The sequence below is a fragment of the Carettochelys insculpta genome, chromosome 3 (assembly GCF_033958435.1).
Source record: "Carettochelys insculpta isolate YL-2023 chromosome 3, ASM3395843v1, whole genome shotgun sequence".
Lineage (NCBI taxonomy): Eukaryota > Metazoa > Chordata > Testudines > Carettochelyidae > Carettochelys > Carettochelys insculpta.
The window spans coordinates 97,886,488-97,910,667 of NC_134139.1; the positions used below are offsets into that span (position 1 = coordinate 97,886,488).

General features: G+C 41.9%; 1 protein-coding gene across 2 annotated transcripts in view; it reads right to left on the reverse strand.

Annotated features, from left to right (window-relative positions):
- GRM1 (glutamate metabotropic receptor 1) overlaps positions 1–24,180 on the reverse strand; it is a 236,610-nt gene that overhangs the window by 26,974 nt on the left and 185,456 nt on the right. For both annotated transcript variants that reach the window (XM_074988712.1, XM_074988713.1), the window contains exon 7: positions 18,935–19,865. In XM_074988712.1, coding sequence (XP_074844813.1) covers positions 18,935–19,865 — 931 coding nt within the window. The remainder of the gene's footprint in view (positions 1–18,934; positions 19,866–24,180) is intronic.

Sequence of the window (24,180 nt, forward strand, 5' to 3'; positions counted from 1 at the left end):
TGTCTTAGAATGTCTACAGCACTGGAATTAAAAACTCAGATTTTGTAACTCAATGCCACAGAAAAAGAGAACAAAGTAAAAAAAGTCAGAAACAATATATAAAAATTAAAGATGCTTGAAATACATTTTCAGGTAAGTTGGAATTTCTAGCTTTAAAATGGACTTCCACTGACAAATTTCAAGACTATCTCTATGCACAATCTTTCAGAAGTTACAGTAATAACTCAGCAGCCTTTGTGTTTACCTTTGCAAAGCTGAATATCACAGGTCACTGGGCAGGTTGCAGAATTAGCTAAATTTAGCTACAATGTGAAATATTATTCAGGGAAATCTAATGTGGAGGAAGATGGCAGAATGCCTGTCGATATGGAAAGCTATCATTGAAAACACAGAAGAGACCAAGATTATATTAATGCTTAGTCACAGTACTGGGATATACAAGAAATGGCCAGGTATCTTGGTTGGGAACTATTATTACCAACAATGGGCTTTGTCTACACTACCACCCTCCTTCAAATGAAGGATGGTAATTAGGGTGTTGGGTGTTTACTAATGAAGTGCTGCTGTGCATATGCAGCACTTCATTAAGCAAATTCCACGCCCCCCCCCCCACCCGTGGCAACTTCCAAGTTTTAAACTTTGAAGTACCAGCTCTTGGCTAGCTGGGGCAACTTCGAAGTCCCTTTATGCAGGGGGGAATTTGCTTAATGAAGTGCTGCATATGCAGCGCAGCACTTCATTAGTAAGCTCCCAACACCCTAATTGACGTCCTTCCTTTGAAGGAGGGTGGTAGTGTAGACAAGCCTTGTTTGTCAGCAGAAATCTTACCTACCAGAAAGTCTACTGAGAAGAAATTTTGGAAGCTCAGAAAAAAAAATCTATTGGTAAAATTCTTCATTGTAAGAATGCAAACCTAATAAGAAAACACAGGAGGATGTGTTAGGATCCCAGTCTCATGCATGGATTATACTAATGAGTAGTGGAGTAATTTATCAGCAAACCAACTCAAGAAACCAACTAGTATTATTTGAAAAATAAAAAAGACAAGTACATCAAGAACTGCATGAAGAGATGAGACATCAAGGAGTTAAGTGAATAATCAATCTCACGAAACTGGGTTTTGTTGCCTGCAGATGTTCTATGTTTCTTTTCATGTTACTAGCATCTCTACATGCAGTGAGTACAAGAAGCTTCACAAGTCTGCTAGAACTCCACTAACTAATGTAGTTACAGCAGAACCATTTGCATGTGAATCAATGAACTTGCATCTAGAAAGAGACACAGGAAGATATAAACACGCTTGCGTCAGAGAGAATCACTTCACTTGGTATGCGATTCTCATTTATTTTGTTTTAACATTTAGTTTTCCCGGAATGATTCATGCTGACCAATGTGAATAGTATGAAAAAAAATACCATTACTACAAAATGCAACATCTTACACAACCTCAGACCACTCACACAGCAGTGAGTAAGCAGAAAGGGTGAGCAGAATTCTGCTTGCTACGATGGGAACCTTGCCAGAAGAGCAAAAATCAAACTGGAAGTACTCCCTTAACAAGGTAATCTATGCCTATACCTGTATGTGAAATGAAGCCATGTGTGTGCACTTTTCTATTTATTATGTGGTATGCCATCATATTTACGCACTGATTTGCCTATAAATTCTAAATTTCCACCTAGAGAATGTCAAGATTATACTGAGAAATGGAAATAGCAGATAAAAGAAGCTAATAAACTGGCATTAAAATGTTCTTGAAGAGCTATTTTGGGAAAGGATTACTTGCCAGGAATCTTTCAGAGAGGGAACAGGCAAGGGAATATGCTATTGGAAAGATAAAGTTCATGTATAACTTCAAAGAAAAGGAGATTGTTTTGTCTATGAAGTAAAAGCAAAAGACGGAAAAGGATGGGTTAGATTTCTGCATCACAATATTTTACTTTTCTGATTTCTTACTGTAGGACGTATAACAGTGCCCTCTAAACTACCTCAGAAAAAGCCACAGAGAACAAGGTAAACTATCACAATTAAAGATAATTATCTTTAATAATCAATGAATCGCAGCTAGCACAAGCAACTAATACAAAACTAACTAGTTTAAAAATAGTCACAATCCAAGTTTTAATCACACTGTTCAGCAATAATAGTTTTTCAGTTTAAACTTATACATATTTTGGATCTTTTCTATATTTTCAAATATATTGATTTCAATTATAATACAATGCAAAGTTATATTGCTCACTCTGTATTATTTTACTACAAAGATTTGTACTCTTCAAGAAAAAAGGAATAGTATTTTCAATTAATCTCATGCAAGTACTGTACTGCAGTCTTTTTACTGTGAAAGTGCAAATTGTAAATGAAGTTCTTTTCAAAAACAGAACAATGTAAATCTTTAGCATCTACATAAATTAGGTCAACATAGCCCCATATTCTAGACCAGTGCCTCTTGGCCAGGGATACATGGACCCTTGGGGGTACAACGAGGCCTTCCGGGGGTACATCAACTCATCTAGATATTTGCCTAGTTTTACAACAGATTACATAAAAAAACACTAGTAAAGTCAGTACAGTCTAAAAGGTCAGAAACGACTTGTTTCTACTGCTTTGTATGTCTCTTGCTGAAATATAAGTACAATAATTCTGTTCCAATTCATTTATTTGAAAGTCAGCAAATTTTCAGTAGTAGCCTTCCGTGATATTTTGCATGTTGTTGTAAGTAAGTTGTTTTTAAGTCAGGTGTAACTTGGTGGTATGCAAAACAAATCTGACTCCTGCAAAGGGTACAGTAATCTGGAAAGGTTGAATGAAGCTCGTTTCAAGGCCTTAGATTACCTTAGCACCATGGACACTTATATTTCTTTTTTAAAAGGTACTTTATAAAGAAAGTTTGAGACACACTGGTATAGACTAAGCCTCTTATGTGGTGGTATCAGGCCTGCTGATGAGGCGGAAAAGGGGTAACTGTACTGGGGCCCTGCAGTTCTGTGGGTCCCAGTGTTCCCTGCAAACTGAGCGCTTGGACAGCCACCCAGGAGAGATTCAGGTGTTGCCCAGGTGATTAGCAGAGTGCCCCCAGCCACCCACAGTGGGCATCAGGTGTTTCTATTGGTGGCGCACATTGCACATGCTTTGGTGCTTATAACAAAACTTATCCTGCCCATGGAAGGAAAACACTAAAGGGAACGCTGATGGGCTGCTTTGAAATGCCACCAGAGTGCTGCTCCTCATGGTTCTGAGGGCTTGAGTGGGGTGTGGGGGGACATGCTGCAATCAGGGGGGTGCTAAGGGATAATTGCCTGAAGCCCTGTCCCTTCCACCCAAGGCCCCACCCTTTCTGGGGCACGAAGGTGCCCCCTCCCAATTCACTTGGGGGCCCCTGGTGGTTGTCAGCCACACTGGATGGTGCCAGAGACTCAGAGCCCATTTAATTTTGTTTAATGCATTTTAGTGTGAAAGTAACTTAGGCTTAAGAATGTGGGAGGAATGCCAGGGCAATTTTACTGGTCTCTGTCCTTCTAAGGACTGGAGCTCTGCTGAAAAGATGAAAGGAGACACAGCTGGCAAGCAGGGTGTGGTCTAAAGATACTTTTGTGTTCTCTGGAGAGACCCAGCCCCAATGGGGCATGTGCAAACTATGTCTGGGTTCTTTAGATATTAAATGCAATAAAACTCCTTTGTTTAACGCAGTTCAAGGTCCAGAAGTGTAATGGTCATATCGATGGAGCTGAACCCATGAACAATGGTGAGAAGCATTTAGAAAGTGTTTCTACTATAGCCAGAGCCCATAAAGGCATTACCAACTTGTACTGAATAGCAAATGTTGCTTTAGCAGACCTGTGTGATTGTGTCAACAGGCATGTTTGTTATAGCTTCACTTCCTGAAAATTCAGCACAGGTCAATTTGCAAATGTGGGTCTCTTTACATGCATTTTCTATTTACCGTGGGACTCATTCTGGCTCTCTAATCCAGAATGGGTTTTGTATCTGTTTCTTTATCAAACAGAGCATCACAAGACTGAGACCGACCCTTATGTGCCAAGCATAAAATCTTTTCCAGAAATTCAGAGGTGGTTTAAGAACAGGTGGGGCCCTGGGACAACACAGTCACAAGGGGCTCCCCTGGTATATTAAAATATTAATGTACAGTTGCACACCCAAATAACAAACTCTTTTATATAAAACACTGTTAAATATGTAAATGACATGCCATTTCTCTTGTTCCATTAAAGTGAATTTTTTAAACAAAACGGAATCGTGGAGCCTTGGGACTTTTGCCCTTTTGTTAATCCACTACTGCAGAACTTTAGAGAAAAGCATAAGCTTGTTGAAGAAATATTATGGCCAGTAATAAATCTAGCCATGATTTCCCATCTTGTGTTTGTTCCAGCACAAACTTTCAAAAGGCTCATCACACCTATTCAGATGTAGTGAAACATTTAACTTCCAGCATTTTGTGACATGTGGTCTGCTTCTCAGAAAAAGAGAAAGTCCCACCGCAAGCTGGCTTTGAAACTCTGGCATGCCTCTGTGGATGAGCCTTTCTCTTTTCTAAGAGACATACCACAGCACCAAACATGTTTCAGTCCCCGTGCATTTTTATAAGATCTTGCCATCTGTGTGGTCTCATTCTTCGTGTTTTGACAGAGTTCAATAACATGAAGGCTAAGTTATGATAGTAACTTGCATTGAATTATACTGGGATAACTTAAAATAAGAACATTATTCAGACTACATCTGCCCCAGGTTAATAAATAATGCTCCACAGCATATGGCGAAATGTACTCCATTATTGTTTTATAGACCCATTATCTTCTAGAGACTGCCACAAATTCAGATGTTATCCTCAGTGTTAGGTTTATATTTATATCTCCAGGTTAGCTGAAAGATGTATGAAATCACACATAGGCTGAAAGATCCCTACTGATTACACATCTGAGGAGTGTCCTATGTGTGGCTTAGTCTAGCAAGTACTAGGACAAAATTTACCTTGTGCTCAGGAAATGTATCACAGTTATACTTCTTTTTGCCAGGAATGTGTGAATAACTGAAGCACAAGGATGAACTGTGCTACCTCCGGGGATGAGGAAGGAGATAGAAAGGCAGTCTCAGATGTAAAAAATCTTAAAGTAAGTTTTCATGAACTCCTGTATTTCAGCTCTTGATTCTGTTTAAAAAAAAACAATTACAGGGGAGCAGGAGCTGTTTTCATGGCATTTGTAACCCATCTAAAACTATGATTACACTAGTTCTTCTAAAAACAGAAATTCTGATTTTTATGAGATTTTATATACTGGGCCAAAGATGATTAGATTTAAAATGCAATAGTATGAGATTCTTAATACTAGATCAACCTAGTCTGCCAATCACGGCTATACTTGAGCACCTATTAAAGATAAAACAGTCATTTATGTAAGTCACTACTGAATGGGTACATTTTTTCGTACCAAATTAAAACACTTGATTGGGGTGTCATAACTATGCTTTTTTATTGTGGAATCAAAAGAAGATATATAATAAATACAAGCAAATACAGAAATACAAGGGAAAGGAATACGCTATCCGGTCAAGAAAGAATTAGACTTATAACCAGTGTTTTTTATCCTGAATACTTCTTTACATTTTCCACAGTGCTGTGTCTGTGTCTCCCAACCCAATAAATAAGCTGCATTTTAATTAATTATAAGACTTCCCTTCCAGGCAATTGTGTATCTATGCATCACTGTGTGTAACTATAGAGATTCCTGATGCACTGTTGTCTAGTGCCGCAGAGAAGCCAGGTAAAATTAAATTTGGTCATACAACATCACAAGCATAGCAATGAGAGCATAATGTAAAGAAAGAATGTTACCATATCTCCATGTGCAAGTGCCAGACTGCACCTATAAGATTATTGCTTATTTCACTTTATTTGCTGTCGAAATCAAGTGGGAGAGTGGAGTTTTGAATATTATTGAAGGAAGTTGAAAGTAGTATAAATGTTCAGATCTGGGAACTTTCAAATAAGGGAATAACTTACAAATAATAAGACCCTTTGGTCTCAAATGACAGCTCTATTATTAAAGGGACCGATCCAACTGACCCACAACGGCTGACCCAAAAATGATCTATGGAGTTCTTGTGTTACCAAGGCAATTTTTGTGCATGATGGGGTGGAGGGTGTGCAGAATTTTCCTCCTTCTAATTTCAGTAGGATACCTCACTTGGTATCAGCTCCAAAAGTAAAGGTCTTGCCCAAGAAAAATACTTCCTCATCTGCCTCACTTCTCAGATTCCCTCAGAAATAAACCTGTGGGACACTACTTAGCGACATAAGTCACACTCTGTTACAAGTAAGTTGCAAATAATTGCAGCTGTTGTGCTACTGCCTACTTTGCAAATGCATTACTAAGGTCAGCCCAAGGCATGGGCGGCAGGTATAACAGGTGAGAAGTGGCTTTGCCTTTTGTGGAGCTGCCGTGGCTGCTGGACTCCCCCCTCCATTTACAAGGTTGCAGTTGCCCCGTGCAGCTTCCAGGATGGCTGAGGTGATGGTATGCACTGGTCAGCTTTCTGGGTTCCTTACTAACCTCCCTGAAGGAAACAAACCAGCAGTCATGTAGCACTTAAAGACTAACAAAATAATTGATTAGGTGATGAGCTTTTCGGGGACAGACCCACTTCTTCAGATCTACAGCATTTCAAGGAAGATGAGTAGCAAATACTGACTCCTCTGCTGCCCTGGAAACCTGCAAGCGGCATTGCAAAAGTGTCTTACAGACCAGCAATGCTTTTCCTTAGTGCAGCCTAGGGCCTGGGGAAGGAAGGCTCAGCTGCAGCTGGATCAGGACTCCTCCAGGGAGGTTGGGAGGGATTTAAGGCTTTGGTTTGTGGCAGAAAATCCCAGGGCTCTGACTTGGGCAGGGGATCTTGGGGCTTTGGTTGTGGGAAAGGGAAGCAGGGTGGAAGGGGCAGAGTTGGGGCTAGCCTCCATCCATGAACAAAGGGAACTAATTATGCTACTTACTGATCTGTTGGCCTTTCTTGTGGAATATAAAGGTTAATAGGAGGCATAGTCCTCTGTGGCGGAGCTATTGAATGGAAGACAGAAGAGAGCTGGAGAGTGCCAGAGAGAAAGGCAAAAGATGGAAAACCAGGACAGTGCCTGCAGATAGAAAAGAGCTGCTCAGATAAAAAGGAGTTTAGTGTGCTGTGGACATGATCAAATAAAAACCTTCACAGTGTGTAAGAGGAATAGGAAAAAGGTAAGGATGAGAGAAAAGAGACACAGATGAAATCCTTGAGTAACTGAAGTCAGTGATGAAACTTTCCTGTTGAGACCTTTTTGTTGTGGTGTAGAAGCAAGACCATCCTACACTGGGCAGTTAAATAAGCTTAGATCTGAAGAAATTTCCATGTGCAGCAGGGCCACAATTGTTTGTAGATGTGTGGATAATGCTTTAAAATCATTTGCCTGAGTAGCCTGGTAGTTGTGTGCAACCTTCACCTGATAAAGCAAGTCGAAAAGCTCAAGAGAAGCAAATAGCTGTGAGTGTGTCACGGCTGAGTTGTACCTACTATTCAGACATGTTCCACATTCAAAGGATGAGAGTCAAGAGCCTACTGGGAAACGATACTGGGAGATCAGAAGCCTTGTTTACATTTGAAAGCCACAATCTTATGAGATACAGAGTCCTCACTGCTGTACTTGTACTGGTGGAGAAGCTGGCTTGGTCCTGTGAAGGGAAGGGTTTTCTCTGCAGAGTGTAAACAGACCCTACACTTAAGAGCGTCAAGCAACCCAAAGGTCTAGCCTGCGATCAGGCCTGTCTGTGGAGAGGTACTTCATGCCTTTTGTCCTGAGGAGGAGAGGGGCGTGCAGTGATGCTGGTCTGCATGCTTCTTATAGCCCAACTTTGCCTTTCCCAGATTCTGTTTTACGTCTACCTGGGCCTGACAAATCCTCTGCACCAATTCTAAGGTGGTTTGCTTGGGCAAGGTGCAAGTAATTGTTGGTAATACTGTGGGGGGATTACACATAACTGGAAAATATGGGACTCTGACTCATACATGCATAATTTGTGTTTTTGTTGGCAAACTCCACATGTTACTCTAGGAAGTAAGTCCATGTCCAAAGTCTGGCAAAGACTACAGGTCTTATGGCATGGGGTCTGGACAGAGGCATAAGCATCACAGAAGGCAATGAACAGAGGGGCTCAATTTAGCAGCTGGTAGTGGGTCACTGGATGGAAGGTTGACACTTAACTAGTTCCTAACAGCCCCGTGGACCAGTGTGTTGGGACACATGATCCCTACTGTGTTGCTTATTGCTGACAGCTTTCTCCTATTACAAGAAGAGGGGTAGAAATAAATGTGACTTGACTATGCACTTGTTGGCACTTCTCGTATATTAAAGGAATTCCAACAGGGGATGTTAGACACCTTTGTGGCTACAGGACATTGGGTCTGCTAGCAAAGGTGTCTATAGAACATGGCAGAATTCAGCCCCCAGTTCATGCAACCCTGTCATATATTTCCCATTAGAAAAGGAGGAGGAAAGCTTTTTAAGTAATTTTTTCCTTGACTGATTCTTTAAACGTGTGGTTCACTCCAGGACTTAACTCCACTGGTTTAGTATTGTGGACAGTGAAACTAGAATTTAATTACATGAACAAAGAAAGTATACATGATTTAATTCTAGTTTCCACTTTTCCTGTATGAACGTTGCAATTTTCCTTTGCCATACGCAGGATAAGGGAAGTCCTTCAGATATTAAGTGGTGGCTCAGAACTTTTCTTTTTATTTATGTTACACAAGCCCAGCCAGAGTTTTGAGCATCGGTCCATAGACAGTATATATTTGACTTTTAGTGGATTTTACTGAATGCTAAATGTGTAAGAAGAGCAATAAACCACCTAGTTATAATTATTACCCTTCTCTATTTCTCTCTCCAGATGCACTAGATAGAACTATAGCCAATTCTAACACTGCAAATGCAAATCCAAAGCTAAGACAATACTGGACACAAATATATTGCTCAGATGTAATGAACAATCCTACCATATGGTCAGAACAGAATGTCATTGGATTATTAAGATTCAGACTGTATTAGTGTGTGTCTCAATCTATTTTTCATTTTAATTGTAATGGCCCTTTTGGAAAAACGTACTTCTCTGTCTCATGGGAGTTTTAAAAATTCTTTTTAATCAATATACTAGTGAGGACTGAATCACCCAACCAGGAATTCTGAATTGCCATCTTTGAAATGCATAGCGCACATATGATAGAAAAGGGTAAAGGGTCATGTGTTCAAATAAAACCATTAATGGTGTAATTTCAGTCATTCCTAACAATGCAAGCACATGTGCCACTGCTCAGGGACAGATATCTGGCACTCAGTCCTCCAATTAGCCTTGTGAAAATGCAAGATGCTTTTCCTGGCAAATATTGTAGCCAGAATACACTGAATACAGAATTTTAGAATGACAAGAGACAATTCTGCAGATAATATGGTACCGGAAAACACAAAGCAAACCATCTATTTGAAACTCTGGTACTTAACAAACAAAAGATCTACAGATGACATAAAAGAATGTGAGGCAGCACAAAGTGGACATAACAGGGGCCAGCATGACCACAGCCCATTATGAGACCCAATATTATCTCATTGTTTCCTGGTACTCCCTTTCCAGTCTATCTGCATCCATCTTTTTCTCTTGTTTTATACCTTATAAGCTCTTTTGAGCAGGGATTCTTTCTGTTTTGCTCAGACATCTCCTAATACAAGAGGATCCCGCTGCATGATCAAACCTCTGAAGTGCTGCTGTAATGTAACTAATACTTAATTGAGGGTTCAGGCGCATAAATCTTGTAATTCCCTTTTTTCTAAAAAAAAAATCAGTTTGTTCTTTAACTCTTTTCGTGTTATAATTTTTAACTTGTGTCCTTTTTATTGCTACCCTGTGTCCAGGATCCTTCTCCTTCATCCACCTCAGAGAGCTCATGTCACACTGACACTGCTTCCTGCATTGAGCATTAATAGAGTGTGTATGAAGACTAAGCATAGTTTATGGCCCTAAATGATAAGGCTGCAAAAGTGACACTTGAGGATCTTACTTCTATTAGTAGTTGCTTTCAGACTAAGTGTTTTCCAGTGGCTATACCTGCTGAAATAGAGTTGCCTTACAGTGTTTGCTATTACCGCGGTATATGAAACTTACCCACGTGCACTGATTTTCCAAATTGCAAAGCAGACCAACCTACCATTTCATATATGATGCAAGTGTCTGTACTGAACTGGCACAACAATAAAAATCTATATGAGGCACTAATTTATATAGGAACCCTTTGAAGGTAATTCAGAGGCTGTGGACTAAATTACAGTGTAGGGCCACAGAAAACACTTGACAAAATATCATAGGCATCTCAGGTTGTAACAATGTTACAGAGCACTGGATTGGAGTTTAATATCCATTTTATTATAGTGGTTACTTTAATGGACCCTATTAAATTGGACCAGATTCACCAACACTGTCCATTATACTATCCACTTTCAATTGATTATAGCTGTAACCACTCAGACTGACATTTCCCACACCTGGATGCATCAGGCTGATTTTTTCAAAAAAATTTGATCAGAACAGGGATCAGCAGTTTTCAAGGATGATAATGCAAAAATAGGTACAGGTTGAACCTTCTCCTCCAGCACCCTCGATACCTAACTGGTGCCAAACAAGAGAATTTGCCGGACCATGAGAGGTCAATATTGTCTAGCACATTACCAACACTTCCACTGCTTGCTGGGCTCTTAGAAGATAAGTGGTTGTCCAACTAACTAAAATCATGTTGGATTACACTTGCTGTCGAATGAGAGAGTTCAGGATTAGAGAGCTTCAACCTGGAGTTCTAATGATCCAAGAAATCTCTCTGTGGACAACTCATGAATTCCAGCTGGATTTTACAGACTATTCTTATGTCTTCTTATGTCTATACTATGTGTTGCCACAGACTTCTTGTGTTAACAGATAGGAGAGTGTTACTTATAGATCTACCTGTGAATTGGCTGGTCACTGAAGATTATCAGCATGCGAACAGCTGTTACTTGGGGAAAACTGGATCCTACGTAAGGTTAGTTTTCTCAAACTTCTCTGCATGGGGTTCTTCAGAGGAAAGGAATTTCCCCAGACGTATAATAAAACCAAGGTATTTGTGATGGGATTTTAAAAGCAGAGGGATTCGCAGAGACAAAAAGATGCCTTGGAAGGAGATGAACTGGGGATCATACTTTTGGGGCAGATGAATTCTTTTTAGCCGCAGGATCACCTGAGGAAGAAAGAAGCTGGCTGCAACGGAAAGGCACTATATGGCTCAGAAGAGAAGACATTTGTTTGTGGGGACTGGGTAGAGGGAATCGTGGAAAGAAAAATAAAGCAGAGAAGTTCATATTGGTGTTTAGATCTGTATATTTCTTGTGCGATCTACAGTAAAGAGCAAATTAAGTGAGTGGTAGACAACACAGCTTTGATCTATTTAATGTACCTTCTCTGCACACCTGCATATGACACATCATTTGAAAGTTTATTATGTCTATTTTGAGCTACGGAATAACATGGAGTTATCAAATGGTGATGTTACCATAGAAACAGGGATAAACTTCAACAGCATCAACAGGTTAAAATGACCAGTTTGAAATGCCACATTTGTTTCTGTTGGTTTTGTGGCGCTTTGTGTTATTTAAAGACGTACAATTGTATTTCTTTGTTACCTCATAAGAATGGCCATACAGGGTCAGACCCATGGCCCATCTAGCACAATATTTTGTACACCACAATATTTTCTCTTCTAATAGTGGACAATACTAGGTGCTTCAAAGGGAATAACCAGAATAGGTCAATTTTGAGTGATCCCTCCCTTGTCATCTAGTCCCAGCTTTTGGCATTGGAGATTTAGGGACATCTGGAGAATGTAGTTGCATCCCTGACCATCTTGGGAAATGGTCATGGACTGAGCTATCCTGAGAGGCCTCACAACAAGCTGCAGAGCAAAACAAAATGTAATAATAAATGCTACAGGTATCATTGAAATCAAAGAGCACTCGTGACCTTGGTAGTGAAGATCATTATCATCTTGTTCATCTCAAGAATAGTGTTCATGGTCTTAGCAGGTACACAGCTTTGTACAGGGAAGATTGTTCTGACTACAGACACAGACACATGTAGTTACCAATGATATAGGGAAGGACCTATAAGGAGAGGGCTCCAGGGAGAGCTGTCCCATCCATAGGATTGTTCGGGGCAGCTGCCCTGAGCCCCGCACTTTTGGGGGCACAATTAAGCTTAGGGTGGCTTTGGGAGTTACCAGGGCACCTGGTGTCAGCAGCAGGGTTTGGGCCTGCCACTGCGCTCACAGAGGTGGTGGGAGCCGCGGAATGCAGAGTGATCCAGAGTGATCTCTGAGAGGTGCAGCTGGGAGCTGGGCTTGGGGGAATAGATGAGCTGGGGCTGAGTTGCTCTGCTTCCCCCCCCCAGCAGTGAGTGCAGGGGGGCCTGACCCCTGCTGCTGCTACCACCTCCCCTACCCAGTCCTCTTGGTTGCATCGCTCAGGGGAGGCTCCATGGGGGAAGTGGTGGAATGGAGGTAGGAGGGGCAGAGCAGGGGTGTGAAAAGGTAGGATGGGGGTGGAGCAGAGGTGGGGCTTGGAGGAAGGGGGTGGATGCAGGGTGGGACAGAAGAGTCGTGGGGGGTATGATCTGGGGTAGAGGGGGTTTGTCCCGGGCCCCATGCCCCCCAGGGCACAGCCCTGGCTCTGTAGGAAACATTTTCTGGATTCATGGCTACTGCGATTGTCCCTTCCTTGCCAGACTTAAATTTGGTCATCTTGGCCACGTCAACACAGGTTTTCATGCCAGCTCTTGACTTGGCTGAAGATGCTACATGTCCCATCAGACTCAAATGAACTTCTCACAAACCTCACCATCTGTCTTTCACCAGACATCTGATGTTACAGGCAGTCTTGTAGATATGCTGGTAACCACCTCTGGCTGTGATTCAGAGTCAGGCAATTTTGCCATATGGCTTATGACATGGTTGGTGAGAGATGTGACACGCTATTATCCTTCTTCAATGCAGAAACAGGGTTTATGGACTTGTTTGTGAATTTTGTTTTAACTACTTCTTGTTAGGCCACTTCCTTTTCTCACAGCGTTTACATATGTATGCTAGGAAGCTGTGTAGTGTCATCTCCAACGTTGATACAGATCTCTGCATAAGTGTAACTGATTTAAAAACCTATTTTCAAGAATATTTCAAAGGCTGCTAGTACATGCAGAGACAATTACAGCTTAAAACCCTTCATCAGGCAGACTAGATGCTACACTGTATGTACAAAACCTTATAATGCATTACATTAAGAATTCACACATATTTCTCTCGCTCACTGGGCAGTACAAATTATGGGTGCACAATCAATTTCTGTTAATGCACAACTTCAGTATGAGACTGATGTGATCAGCAAATATCAATTGACAACACAGGGGGCTATTATAATTGCCAGTGGGATACTTTGACCATTAAGAATATGCAACGTGAAAACATTGCATCTTAGTATACTGCAAAATGTTGACATTCACAATTTCTACCATATGCTACACAGCTTTGTCATTTCTGGGGGGAAGTATCTGCTGATACAAAATGCATAACATTTTTAATACATTGTCAATTTCACCAACAACCACCGTATGAAAGGTGTTGAAATGAACTAAAACAGCAAAAACTTCAGTCATAATCAGCAGTGTTGCTGGAACTGTGCAAAAAATGACTCTCATTTTGAGCACCTCGTTGTTTCACCTCCCCTGCAGACTTATGACATCGTTATACGTCATCTAAATGTACATAAAATAAGTTTTCAAACTATATATGATATGGGTGTGCATAGGGTGGGTATATTTAACTCTGAAAATATGGCCCTTTTTGGAGATTTTCCATGTGCCTAAGTGGTTTGGGAACCTTTGGCACAGTCTGCATACTATGTGTATTAACTATCAAGTGTTTCTAGAAAGGTGAACTGTACATCACAGTGCCTTAAAAGGCTGAACATCTGGAAAAGCGTGTCTGGGGAAGCCAGCATTGGTCAGGGGTCCTAAGCAGGTGGCTCACATGTACTGTGGTAAGAAGGTGCTTGATGGAGGATCTACATGCTGACAGTCTGTATAGAATATAATCAACATCAGAGAGAGTCCCAGGGCTTTGCTCAGATTCAGGAAAATTAAAAATCCACAGTGTTGGGACCCAAACAGAGTAGCAGTCTGTCCATCAGAGGGAGTAGTCTCCCTGCCCTGGGCCCCATTACATCCTGGCCCTGAGAAGTTTCTCCATTAGAAGACTGAATCTGTTTCTGCCGAAAGTTTACATTTTTGATTAATTGGCATTTTCTGAAGATGCTTCTTCATTTGAATGGAAATATTCCATCCAACAACTCTTGAACTTCAGCAAGAGTCAATAGGCTTAACTTAGCCAGTGAGTGACAGATGTCATCTTCTCCAGACCCCTTGCTGTAACTCCCCTGAAGCAGGCAGCTCTGCTGAAATTAGCAAAGGCAATAAATAGGCCTATTTTCATGGGGAAGCTGAAGATGATCATTATTATGCAGTTTGCCCTGGAGAGAACAATTTTTGTGACATCTGGTTGTCGGTGATGTTTTCCTCTACTTGGTGAGGAAACCTCGGTTTAATCCGGTTTATATCAGTTTTATTCACTGCTGTAAATTATAACTGGTTTTACACCCACAGAAGTGTGTCCAAAGGCAAATGTGATTCAATTTACGTAAATTGTTTTAAAGTAAATTTAAATTAAACTGATGTAAATTCTGTGTGTGGACAAACGCTAAGGGACCTGGAACTGACTGGGTTAGTAGCAGGAAGAGCCAATGAGAAAACAAACAAACAAACAAAAAATGGAATGCTGAAAACAAATGGGAAAGAGAGGTACAAGTAAACAAGATGAAAGACAGTGGAAAGGAACTGATATAAAGGTCACTTTAAAAGAGTGCTGCTTACTGTTTATAAGCAGTAAGAATGGCCTACCAAAAAGGCATTTATAGCATCAAGAAGTGGAGTACCATGACCAACAGAAAGCATCTGCACACCATAGCAAAGGAAGGAAAGCTGAAAATAATCCCAACACTGGGAAGACAAAGAAGAGCTGGAAGGAAGCCAGGGTGCAGTTGCTTTGCGTGTTCAATCTGCTCATTAAATAGGCTTCTAGTCTGCATTTATATTTCAAACATTTCACATTCAAGCTAGATTTCAGATTCACAGCCTCCTATAAATTCAGCATCCTCCCTCCTTGACTTCATCAGTGGCAGTCCTGATGTCTGCCTACATCTGCTCCCCACCAATCCTGCAGACTTTGCAAGTGGATGCTATTGGAACTTTGAGAGTCATCCAAAATCCCAAAGCTGCCATCTGTGATGCCTTATCATTACACTATCAAGTCCTCCTTGTATGCAAAACTACTGTGTCCTATTGAGTCTAATATTGAGTCTGTTCTGGTATGGCTATGGTCTGAAGAAGTGGGTCTGTCCCATGAAAGCTCACCTAATAAATGATGTTGCTAGTCTTTAAATGCTACTTGACTGCTTTTTGTTTTGATATTGTGTCCTGTATTTGGAGATAGACAGTCTGCAGAAGTTTCTCTTTCTGCAAGCAAGCCTGTAATGCTCCCACTTCTGTGCTAAAATAAACAAAGCAGACAATCAAGAGGTTGATTTCTGGCATGTAAAAAGATCCAGAAACCTGACTACACACAAAATACAGAAGGCATATTAACTGACTAATGAACATTCAGTTCAGAACACAGTTTAAATGTGCTATAAGGACTTTTTGTTCTATATAACTAAACACATGCTGAGTCGAGAAGAACTAAATGTCAAGACACTTATTAAAACATATGCAACAAACAAAACTGGTGGAATTTAGCTGAGTTTTCTATCATTTTTGTAAGGAACAATTGCAGTTCAAAAACAATTTTCTAATAAGGGGAAATGTTCTTGTATTATAAGCTTTGCTCTAATTTTACTTTATAAACTCTGAATATAATTCTGTTCAACCTGTAAATTCCATCTTCATCCTTGAAAGCTATAAAGCAACAACAGATTTAAAGAGTCTATTCTATTAAGCTAAAAGAAAAGTCAGCTAAGCACAGAAAAGAAAAAAAATTGTCAGGCTTGTTTATGGTGCAAAACAGATAATATCCCTCTTCCGGCAGCTTGAGCCAAAGATTAGATTTATCCCAGCTTTAACATAGAAGGAGCTAACAAATGAAATACACTGTTTCCTTGGAGAAATTTAAGGATCAGTGAAAGCTGGATTGCCAGATCTGCCTTTCTTCTAGGAACACAAATCTATGATTTACAATGGTCAGTATTTTGAAACATCTCTCGTCTGGCACGATGGGGACCTGACAGGTGCTGAGAAAGAGAATTTGCTGGATCACGGGACGTCAATATCATCTAGCACATTACCAACACTTCCACTACTTACTGGGCTCTTAGAAGACATTTGGGGTAAATTACAGCTAAATAACATCACAGAACACTGACAACCAGGACTGGTTGCTGTAAACAAACTTTATGAGACTATGTGAAACTTGGCCACACACATGATAAGTGGTCATCTGCCTATATGTAATCATGTCAGATTATGGATGTTGCTGAGCAAAGTTCATCCTGTACTATTTTGCAATCCAGAACACATTTCCGTCAAAGATGGTCTCTCAAAAATTGACTGCTATTCATCGTTCTTTCTTTGCAGCTGCTTACTTTGATATGTGTACTTGTTTTGATTCTTCCTTGACTTATTTGTTTATTCCCACTGTTTGTGCTTATCCTTTATTCCAGCCCCTGCCTTCTGATCAATTAAAGAGTAATGATGTAGTATGAAAGCAACACTGATCACAGCAACGGTGTTCTGTCCTCTTAGTTGTATCTTCCTTGCATAACAGGGGCTACGTCTACACGTGAAGCCTACATCGAAGTAGCCTATTTCGATGTGGCGACATCGAAATAGGCTATTTCGATGAATAACGTCTATACGTCCTCCAGGGCTGGCAACGTCGATGTTCAACATCGACGTTGCGCAGCACCACATCGAAATAGGCACAGCGAGGGAACGTCTACACGCCACAGTAGCACACATCGAAATAAGGATGCCAGGCACAGCTGCAGACAGGGTCACAGGGCGGACTCAACAGCCAGCCGCTCCCTTAAAGGGCCCCTCCCAGACACACTTGCACTAAACAGCACAAGATACGCAGAGCCGACAATGAGTTGCAGACCCTGTGCATGCAACATGAATCCCCCGCTGCAGCAGCAGCAGCCAGAAGCCCTGGGCTAAGGGCTGCTGCACACGGTGACCATAGAGCCCCGCACGGGCTGGAGAGACAGCGTCTCTCAACCCCCCAGCTGATGGCTGCCATGGAGGACCCCACAATTTCGACGTTGCAGGACGCGGATCGTCTACACGGTCCCTACTTCGACATTGAACGTCGAAGTAGGGCGCTATTCCGATCCCCTCATGAAGTTAGCGACTTCGATGTCTCACCGCCTAACGTCGAAGTTAACTTCGAAATAGCGCCCGACGCATGTAGCCGCGACAGGCGCTATTTCGAAGTTAGTGCCGCTACTTTGAAGTAGCGTGCACGTGTAGACACAGCTAGGGAGATATGAAAATGGTTCCTGGGCAAAGTGACGTGAAACCTATATGAAAGAACTTCAACAACCCTATTGACTGTTCAGCATAGACAAATGGATTGAACTTAATTTAATTCCGATGCTATCAAACAGCCCTGAAATGTGGACACTACCTTCTCTGGTTCCTTAAAAAAAATTGATCACTACTCTGGCAACAGGATCTAAGCTTGTTTCTAGTACTGTGATTCTTCTGTATAAAATTATGTACTATTAAAGAAACAGAAAAATAAAGGGTGCTAGTCAGTGGGGATGACAATGGGCCCCAGGGCAAGGTGGGAGGCCGCCCCCACCGCCCCAGCCATGCAAAGTGGCACTGCCATGGCAGTTCTAAGGGACCCAGAGCTCAAGCTGCTGCCAGTGCTCTGGGCCCCTTTGAAATGCCAGGCTCCTATGCAACTGCCTCCTTTGCTCTCCCTGCCCCATTGTCAGGCAGGATGCCAGCGTTCAGACAGTTGCTCACAAGGTCATTGCTTGAAATAACACTTGTCTCTCTCTCTCTCTCTCTCTCTCCTGTAGCTCAGTTATTTTCCATTATTAGTGAGAAGAATATATTCAAGCAGGTTACAGACACAGACCTGTCATCATGATCTCTCAATCCTTGTGACTCCTTGAGGCAAACCCTAGCACTGGGAACAAGGACTACTCAGACTAGCAGTGCCAATCATTAAAAAAAATATTGCTCTCAAGCCAACCAATTTAATAAAGAACACACAATACGGATGGGTGCAGTTTGATGACAGTCATGAACAGAATTCACAAAAGGCTGCTCTGCGGATGAATGAAAGACCCTGTACTTTCATATATGGACTCCAGTGGCCATTTGATGGGTGTGATCGATAATGAGTCACCCACAATTTCTGGTCCACTCTTCTCATACACTTGCACTTCATTTTGGGCAATAAGGCAGTGCACTTCAAAGGGGTATGTGAGACTCAAGCCACATGCACCAAAAGGTGACAAGCTGGAAGTGGCCACGCTGGTTACCTGTGCCAAAGTGGGATTACCTACAAAACTACCTTCAAAATGTCAGGGAGAACCTGAGATGGTGGATGACTATTTCAGAGGCACCCCACTCTTAACCTCGTTACCACAGACAAGATGAAATAGGCTTACATACCTTATTACAAACGCAACAATGTACTTTAGGTCAAAAGAGAACAGGAGAAAGAGACAGAGAGACGTGGATATACACCACAACCAGTTACTCACTTTGGATTTCCAGCACCTGGTTTCTTTCTTCGGAATATGCTGAGGAACGTGTTGGACCTACAAGGAGCCTTGCCATCCCCAACGTGCATACGCACCACATCTGAGGTGGTGAAGGCACTGCGGACATTCCTCTCGGGTTTAGCAATGATGATGTACATCTTGGGAGTGAACATGCACCCCAGGGCCACTGTCACACTGAGGCTCACTGCAAAGCAGGTGGTGATAATCTTGTAGTTGCTCCCGAAATAAATAGGCACAAAGGCCAGCCAGATGATACAGGTAGTGTACATGGTGAAGGCAATGTACTTGGCTTCATTAAAATTAGCGGGTACATTGCGAGTCTTGAAGGCATAATAAGTGCAGCTCATAATGAGGAGTCCATTGTAGCCCACTGGAGCCACCACACCCAGGTTGCTGGTGTTGCAGATCAGGAAGACTTCCTTGATGCTGGGATAGGAGAGAATAGGCATAGGGGGCTCCATGATGATTAGGGTGACCACCAGCGTCAGCTGCACGCTGATCAAAATGGAGGCGATGACCACCTGTGCCCAAGCACTCATGAACCGTGGTTTGCGGGTGCAAATCTTCTTCTTGCTCCCCGCCAGGATGCGTGCAATGCGGTTGGTTTTGGTCACAAGGGCAGAATAGCACATGGCGGAGGAGAGGCCCACCAGGAGGCGCTGGAGGTAGCAGGAAGTGGTGGTGGGCTTAGCTATAAGGGTGAAGGGGCAGATATAACCCAGAAAGATGCCAGCAAGTATAATGTAGCACAGCTCCCGGCTGGAGGATTTGACAACAGGGGTGTCCCTGTAGAGCACAAAGATAAGGGTGACAAACATGGTGACCAGAATCCCAAGGCAGGAGAAGACCACAGCCACAATAGACTCTATATTGCTCCACTGGAGATACTTTACAGTGATGGGTTGACAGCCTGCGGTATACAGAAAAGAAACAAAGAGTTAGAAGACCATCTGCTAGAAGGGTAAACTGCTTTTCTGGATCCCAAACAAGAGTACAAACATCAGTGCAGGCTGGTGTGTCATGGATTATTATACTTGTTTTACAGACTGAACTGACACACAGAAAGGTTAAGATTAAATACATTAAGCAGCTGCCAACAATTTGGGGTGCCTTTATTGCACTGGGCACCCAAAACCAGAAACTTCTGAATGCGTGAAGTTTTTACAATTTTTGTTTAAGTGACTTCCCAAGGAGGACTGACCAATTCAGAGGCAGAGTTGTGAAAGAAAACCCAATAAACCTTGCTGCTAAGCTCAGCAGCTTCTCCCTGACACTTATAACAGTGAAATGATGGTTATCAATTGCTGTGAGCAGGGACTGGAACACCTCATGGGGTACCCAAGGATTTCAAACTTTGCAAACTATTTTGTATGTTTGGAAAACCAATATAGGTTAAACTTTTGTATTTTTCAAGGGGTTATTTCACAGGATTATATAAAAAAATGAAGAAAAATACTTTCTTTCTTTTTTTTTTTAAATAAAAGTAAGCCTATATATATGGGTTAGAAACAAAACCAAAAGCTAGACTGGAACAACTGAATACCCCTTTATGATAGACTGGTAACTGTGGGTGCACATGTGTGTGTCTGTACATGCATATTTTCACTAAAATGTTTCTGCCTTATTGCTTCTTTACAGTACCTGTATTCTCTTTGCCAGATCTCTGCTCCACTTGTCCCTCTATTTTCATTCATTTTTTTCTCTTTATACTCCTTCACACAATCTTCTATAAGATAACATGAATTCAATGGCATTAAGGTCAAATCCACAAAGTATTGTGTATTTGAAAATGGGTATCACCTATTCCTAGCAAAATACAAGTAGCTGTAAGGAGTGGGGCTTGCTTTGGATAAGATTTTCACAAGCCAAAGTTGAAGGCAACTTTATGGCTACTGACCTTGCTGCCTTCTAGGTGGTACTACCATATAAATTATACACTAAAATCTAGAACTAAATACGAAGAATGTTAAGTCTGCAAAGTCAAACACTCAAAAGACAGGAAGTGCCAGAAATACAGCAGGCAACCTTTATTTTGGCAACCTAACCTCTCTACCCTGTTTCCTCCAGTCTCAGCTCCACTGCCCAATAGCCTTTGCCTGCCTATCCCCTCAGAACTGGACTCAGATCTGAGTCCAGCCCCCAGGTCCCCTGTCCATTCCAGGCTTTCTTGGTCCCAGTCCCTAATCATTCCTTCAAGCTTTACAAAGAATCATAGAAGATCAGAGTTGGAAGAGCTGTCAGGAGGTCACCTAGTCCACCCCTCTGACCAAAGCAGGACCAATCCCAACTAAATCATTCCAGGAACATCACTCCATGCAACCTGGCTCCTCACCCTAACCCTACTTGCACCCTGACCTTCTCATCTAAGTTGTGCTCTCACCCCATGACCCAGCCTCTTACACCTGTACTATCAAAGCTGAGCTGTTTCTCTTTCTCCTCTTTGCCTGGGAAGCTGCAAAGGAAACACTGAGAGTGCAGAAGAGATGCCAGGCTTGCTGCTCTCAGTTTGGGTGTCTAGCACCACACTGGCCCTTAGGTGTTATGAGGAGCAAGTGTCAGAAAAAGTCCTCAATGCCTGAATCCCTGGAATGGAGCATGTTGGGTACAGACAGAGACTTCTGAGAGGCCTCTCCTGAGCAGGCACACACTGAGACTTTCAGAGACTCATAACATGGCCAAACTTAGGTGAATGGGAAAAGGTATCGGGTGTGACTGCTACCAGATTTTTAAGTCCCTGCTCTGGAGTGTGGAAGGTCTCAGTGAAATACATGTAAGAATTTTTAACATGGCCATGCTGACATATTTTCCTTAAACTTGTTCTGAGAAACGGCTGAATCACGTTTATTAAAATTTTCAAACATACCAACCAAAACCAAAAATCATTCCATCTGAGGCAGTCATGTATCATGGACCATTTCAACCTGACCGGCAAAATGTATAAGGAAATGAAAAGAGGATCTTGTAAAAGGAAGCATTGGGAAGCCTTAACTTAGATGGCAATATCTGCACTGCCTAATACAACAGCAATGCTAATTTTTTGCAGCTGAAGGAGCTGCTTTAAAGAAAAGAACAACTGTAATCAGAGCTCTTGTGGTGAGGTGAGAAGCAGTTCTCGTGTTCAGGATGAAGTAGAGTTGAAAATAAATTTTTTAATTAGACCCGATAGCCTGTTGCCAATAGCCATCATAGCACTGAGAAACAGAATCGGCTACCATTTTGCTTGCAAAATAGATTAATAATTAGAAGTAACTGAGCATTCTGAATAATAATATTAAACAAAATTTCTTTCTTGATTGGTATGCCAGTATTGCAGGACTGTTATGGGTACTAGAAGAGCCTCCACAGGCATTGTAGACAATGCCTCAGCTCCGATTCAATAAGGCTACGTCTACACGTGCAGCCAACATCGAAATAGTCTATTTCGATGCATAACGTCTACACGTCCTCCAGGGCCAGCAACGTTGATGTTCAACTTCGACGTTGCTCAGCCCAACATCGAAATAGGCGCAGCGAGGGAACGTCTACACGTCAAAGTAGCACACATCGAAATAGGGATGCCAGGCACAGCTGCAGACAGGGTCACAGGGCGGACTCAACAGCAAGCCGCTCCCTTAAAGGGCCCCTCCCAGACACAGTTGCACTAAACAACACAAGATCCACAGAGCTGACAACTGGTTGCAGACCCTGTGCCTGCAGCATAGATCCCCAGCTGCCGCAGAAGCAGCCAGAAGCCCTGGGCTAAGGGCTGCTGCCCACGGTGACCATAGAGCCCCGCAGGGGCTGGAGAGAGAGCATCTCTCAACCCCCCAGCTGATGGCCACCATGGAGGACCCGGCAATTTCGACGTTGCGGGACGCGGATCGTCTACACAGTCCCTACTTCGACGTTGAACGTCGAAGTAGGGCGCTATTCCTATCTCCTCATGAGGTTAGCGACTTCGACGTCTCGCCGCCTAACGTTGAAGTTAACTTCGAAATAGCGCCCGACGCGTGTAGACGCGACGGATGCTATTTCGAAGTTGGTGCCGCTACTTCGAAGTAGCGTGCACATGTAGACGCAGCTTAAAGTATTTAAACACCCTTTTAGCTTTAAGTGTGTGTGTAAGATATAGACGTGTTTCAGTACATTGGTGCAATTTCTGTGTGAAGACAAGCCTGAAGGCCACAACTCTGTGGTTTGATTACATTCCACAACACCCATCCCCAGTCATGAGTTGCTGTAGTGATTTAACACATACCTGAACGAGAAAGACATGGGGATAGGGAAGCAGTGTAAAGCAAGGCAAAGGCTGACCAAAAAGCTGCACATTAAATTGAAAGTTTGCAAGCTTAAAAAAAATCCAGTAGAGAAATTACCAACAGAAGTTTATGGAGTTAATTTACTGTGCATGATAAAAACCATTTGGTTAGTTTAATAGATTTTAAAATTTTTTTAAATGTTATTCATATTATCAGACCAAAAATACACTCCAAAGGTGTTCCCTGTGATCATTAGTACTTGTCTTACACAACCAAAGTCATAAGATCTTTATAGCAGATCCTGTAATGGCCCTATAAAACCACTTGTCCTGTCTTGTTTTATTGCTTAATTAAAGCAAGAAAAAACTGGATGTTCTAGCTCTGACATTTGTTTCCTTTCCATAAATTCTGATAAAATAAACGACATCACTAGTTAAAAGAAGGTTTCTGGCAAGAGACCCCAAAATATTTATTTTAATTAATTTCAGAAAAATATGGTTTATATCTTTCATACTGAGAAATTCTCCCTGTCCTATGACTCCTCTTTTTCCTGAGCAAATTTGCAAGTGAGGAGATTTGCAGTGAACCATTTGACAGTTTTTTTTTAAAACAATACCAGACTTATTCAGACTTTGAAGTGGGATAATGGAAACCTTGAAAAATGTGCCCAAGCAAATAATATACTTAACATCTTGAGTATTTTAAAAGAAAACAGTGGATTCAAGAACATCCTTTTGTCATAGTAACAGAGAGGGAGCCGTGCTAGTCTATACACTATCAAAACAAAAAGCAGTCAAGTAGCACTTTAAAGACTAGAAAAATAGTTTATTAGGTGAGCTTTCGTGGAACAGACCCACTTCTTCAGACCATAGCCAGACCAGAACAGACTCAATGTTTAAGACACAGAGAACCAAAAACAGTAAGCAAGGAGGACAAATCAGAAAAATATAATCAAGGTGAGCAAATCAGAGAGTGAGGGGGTGGGGG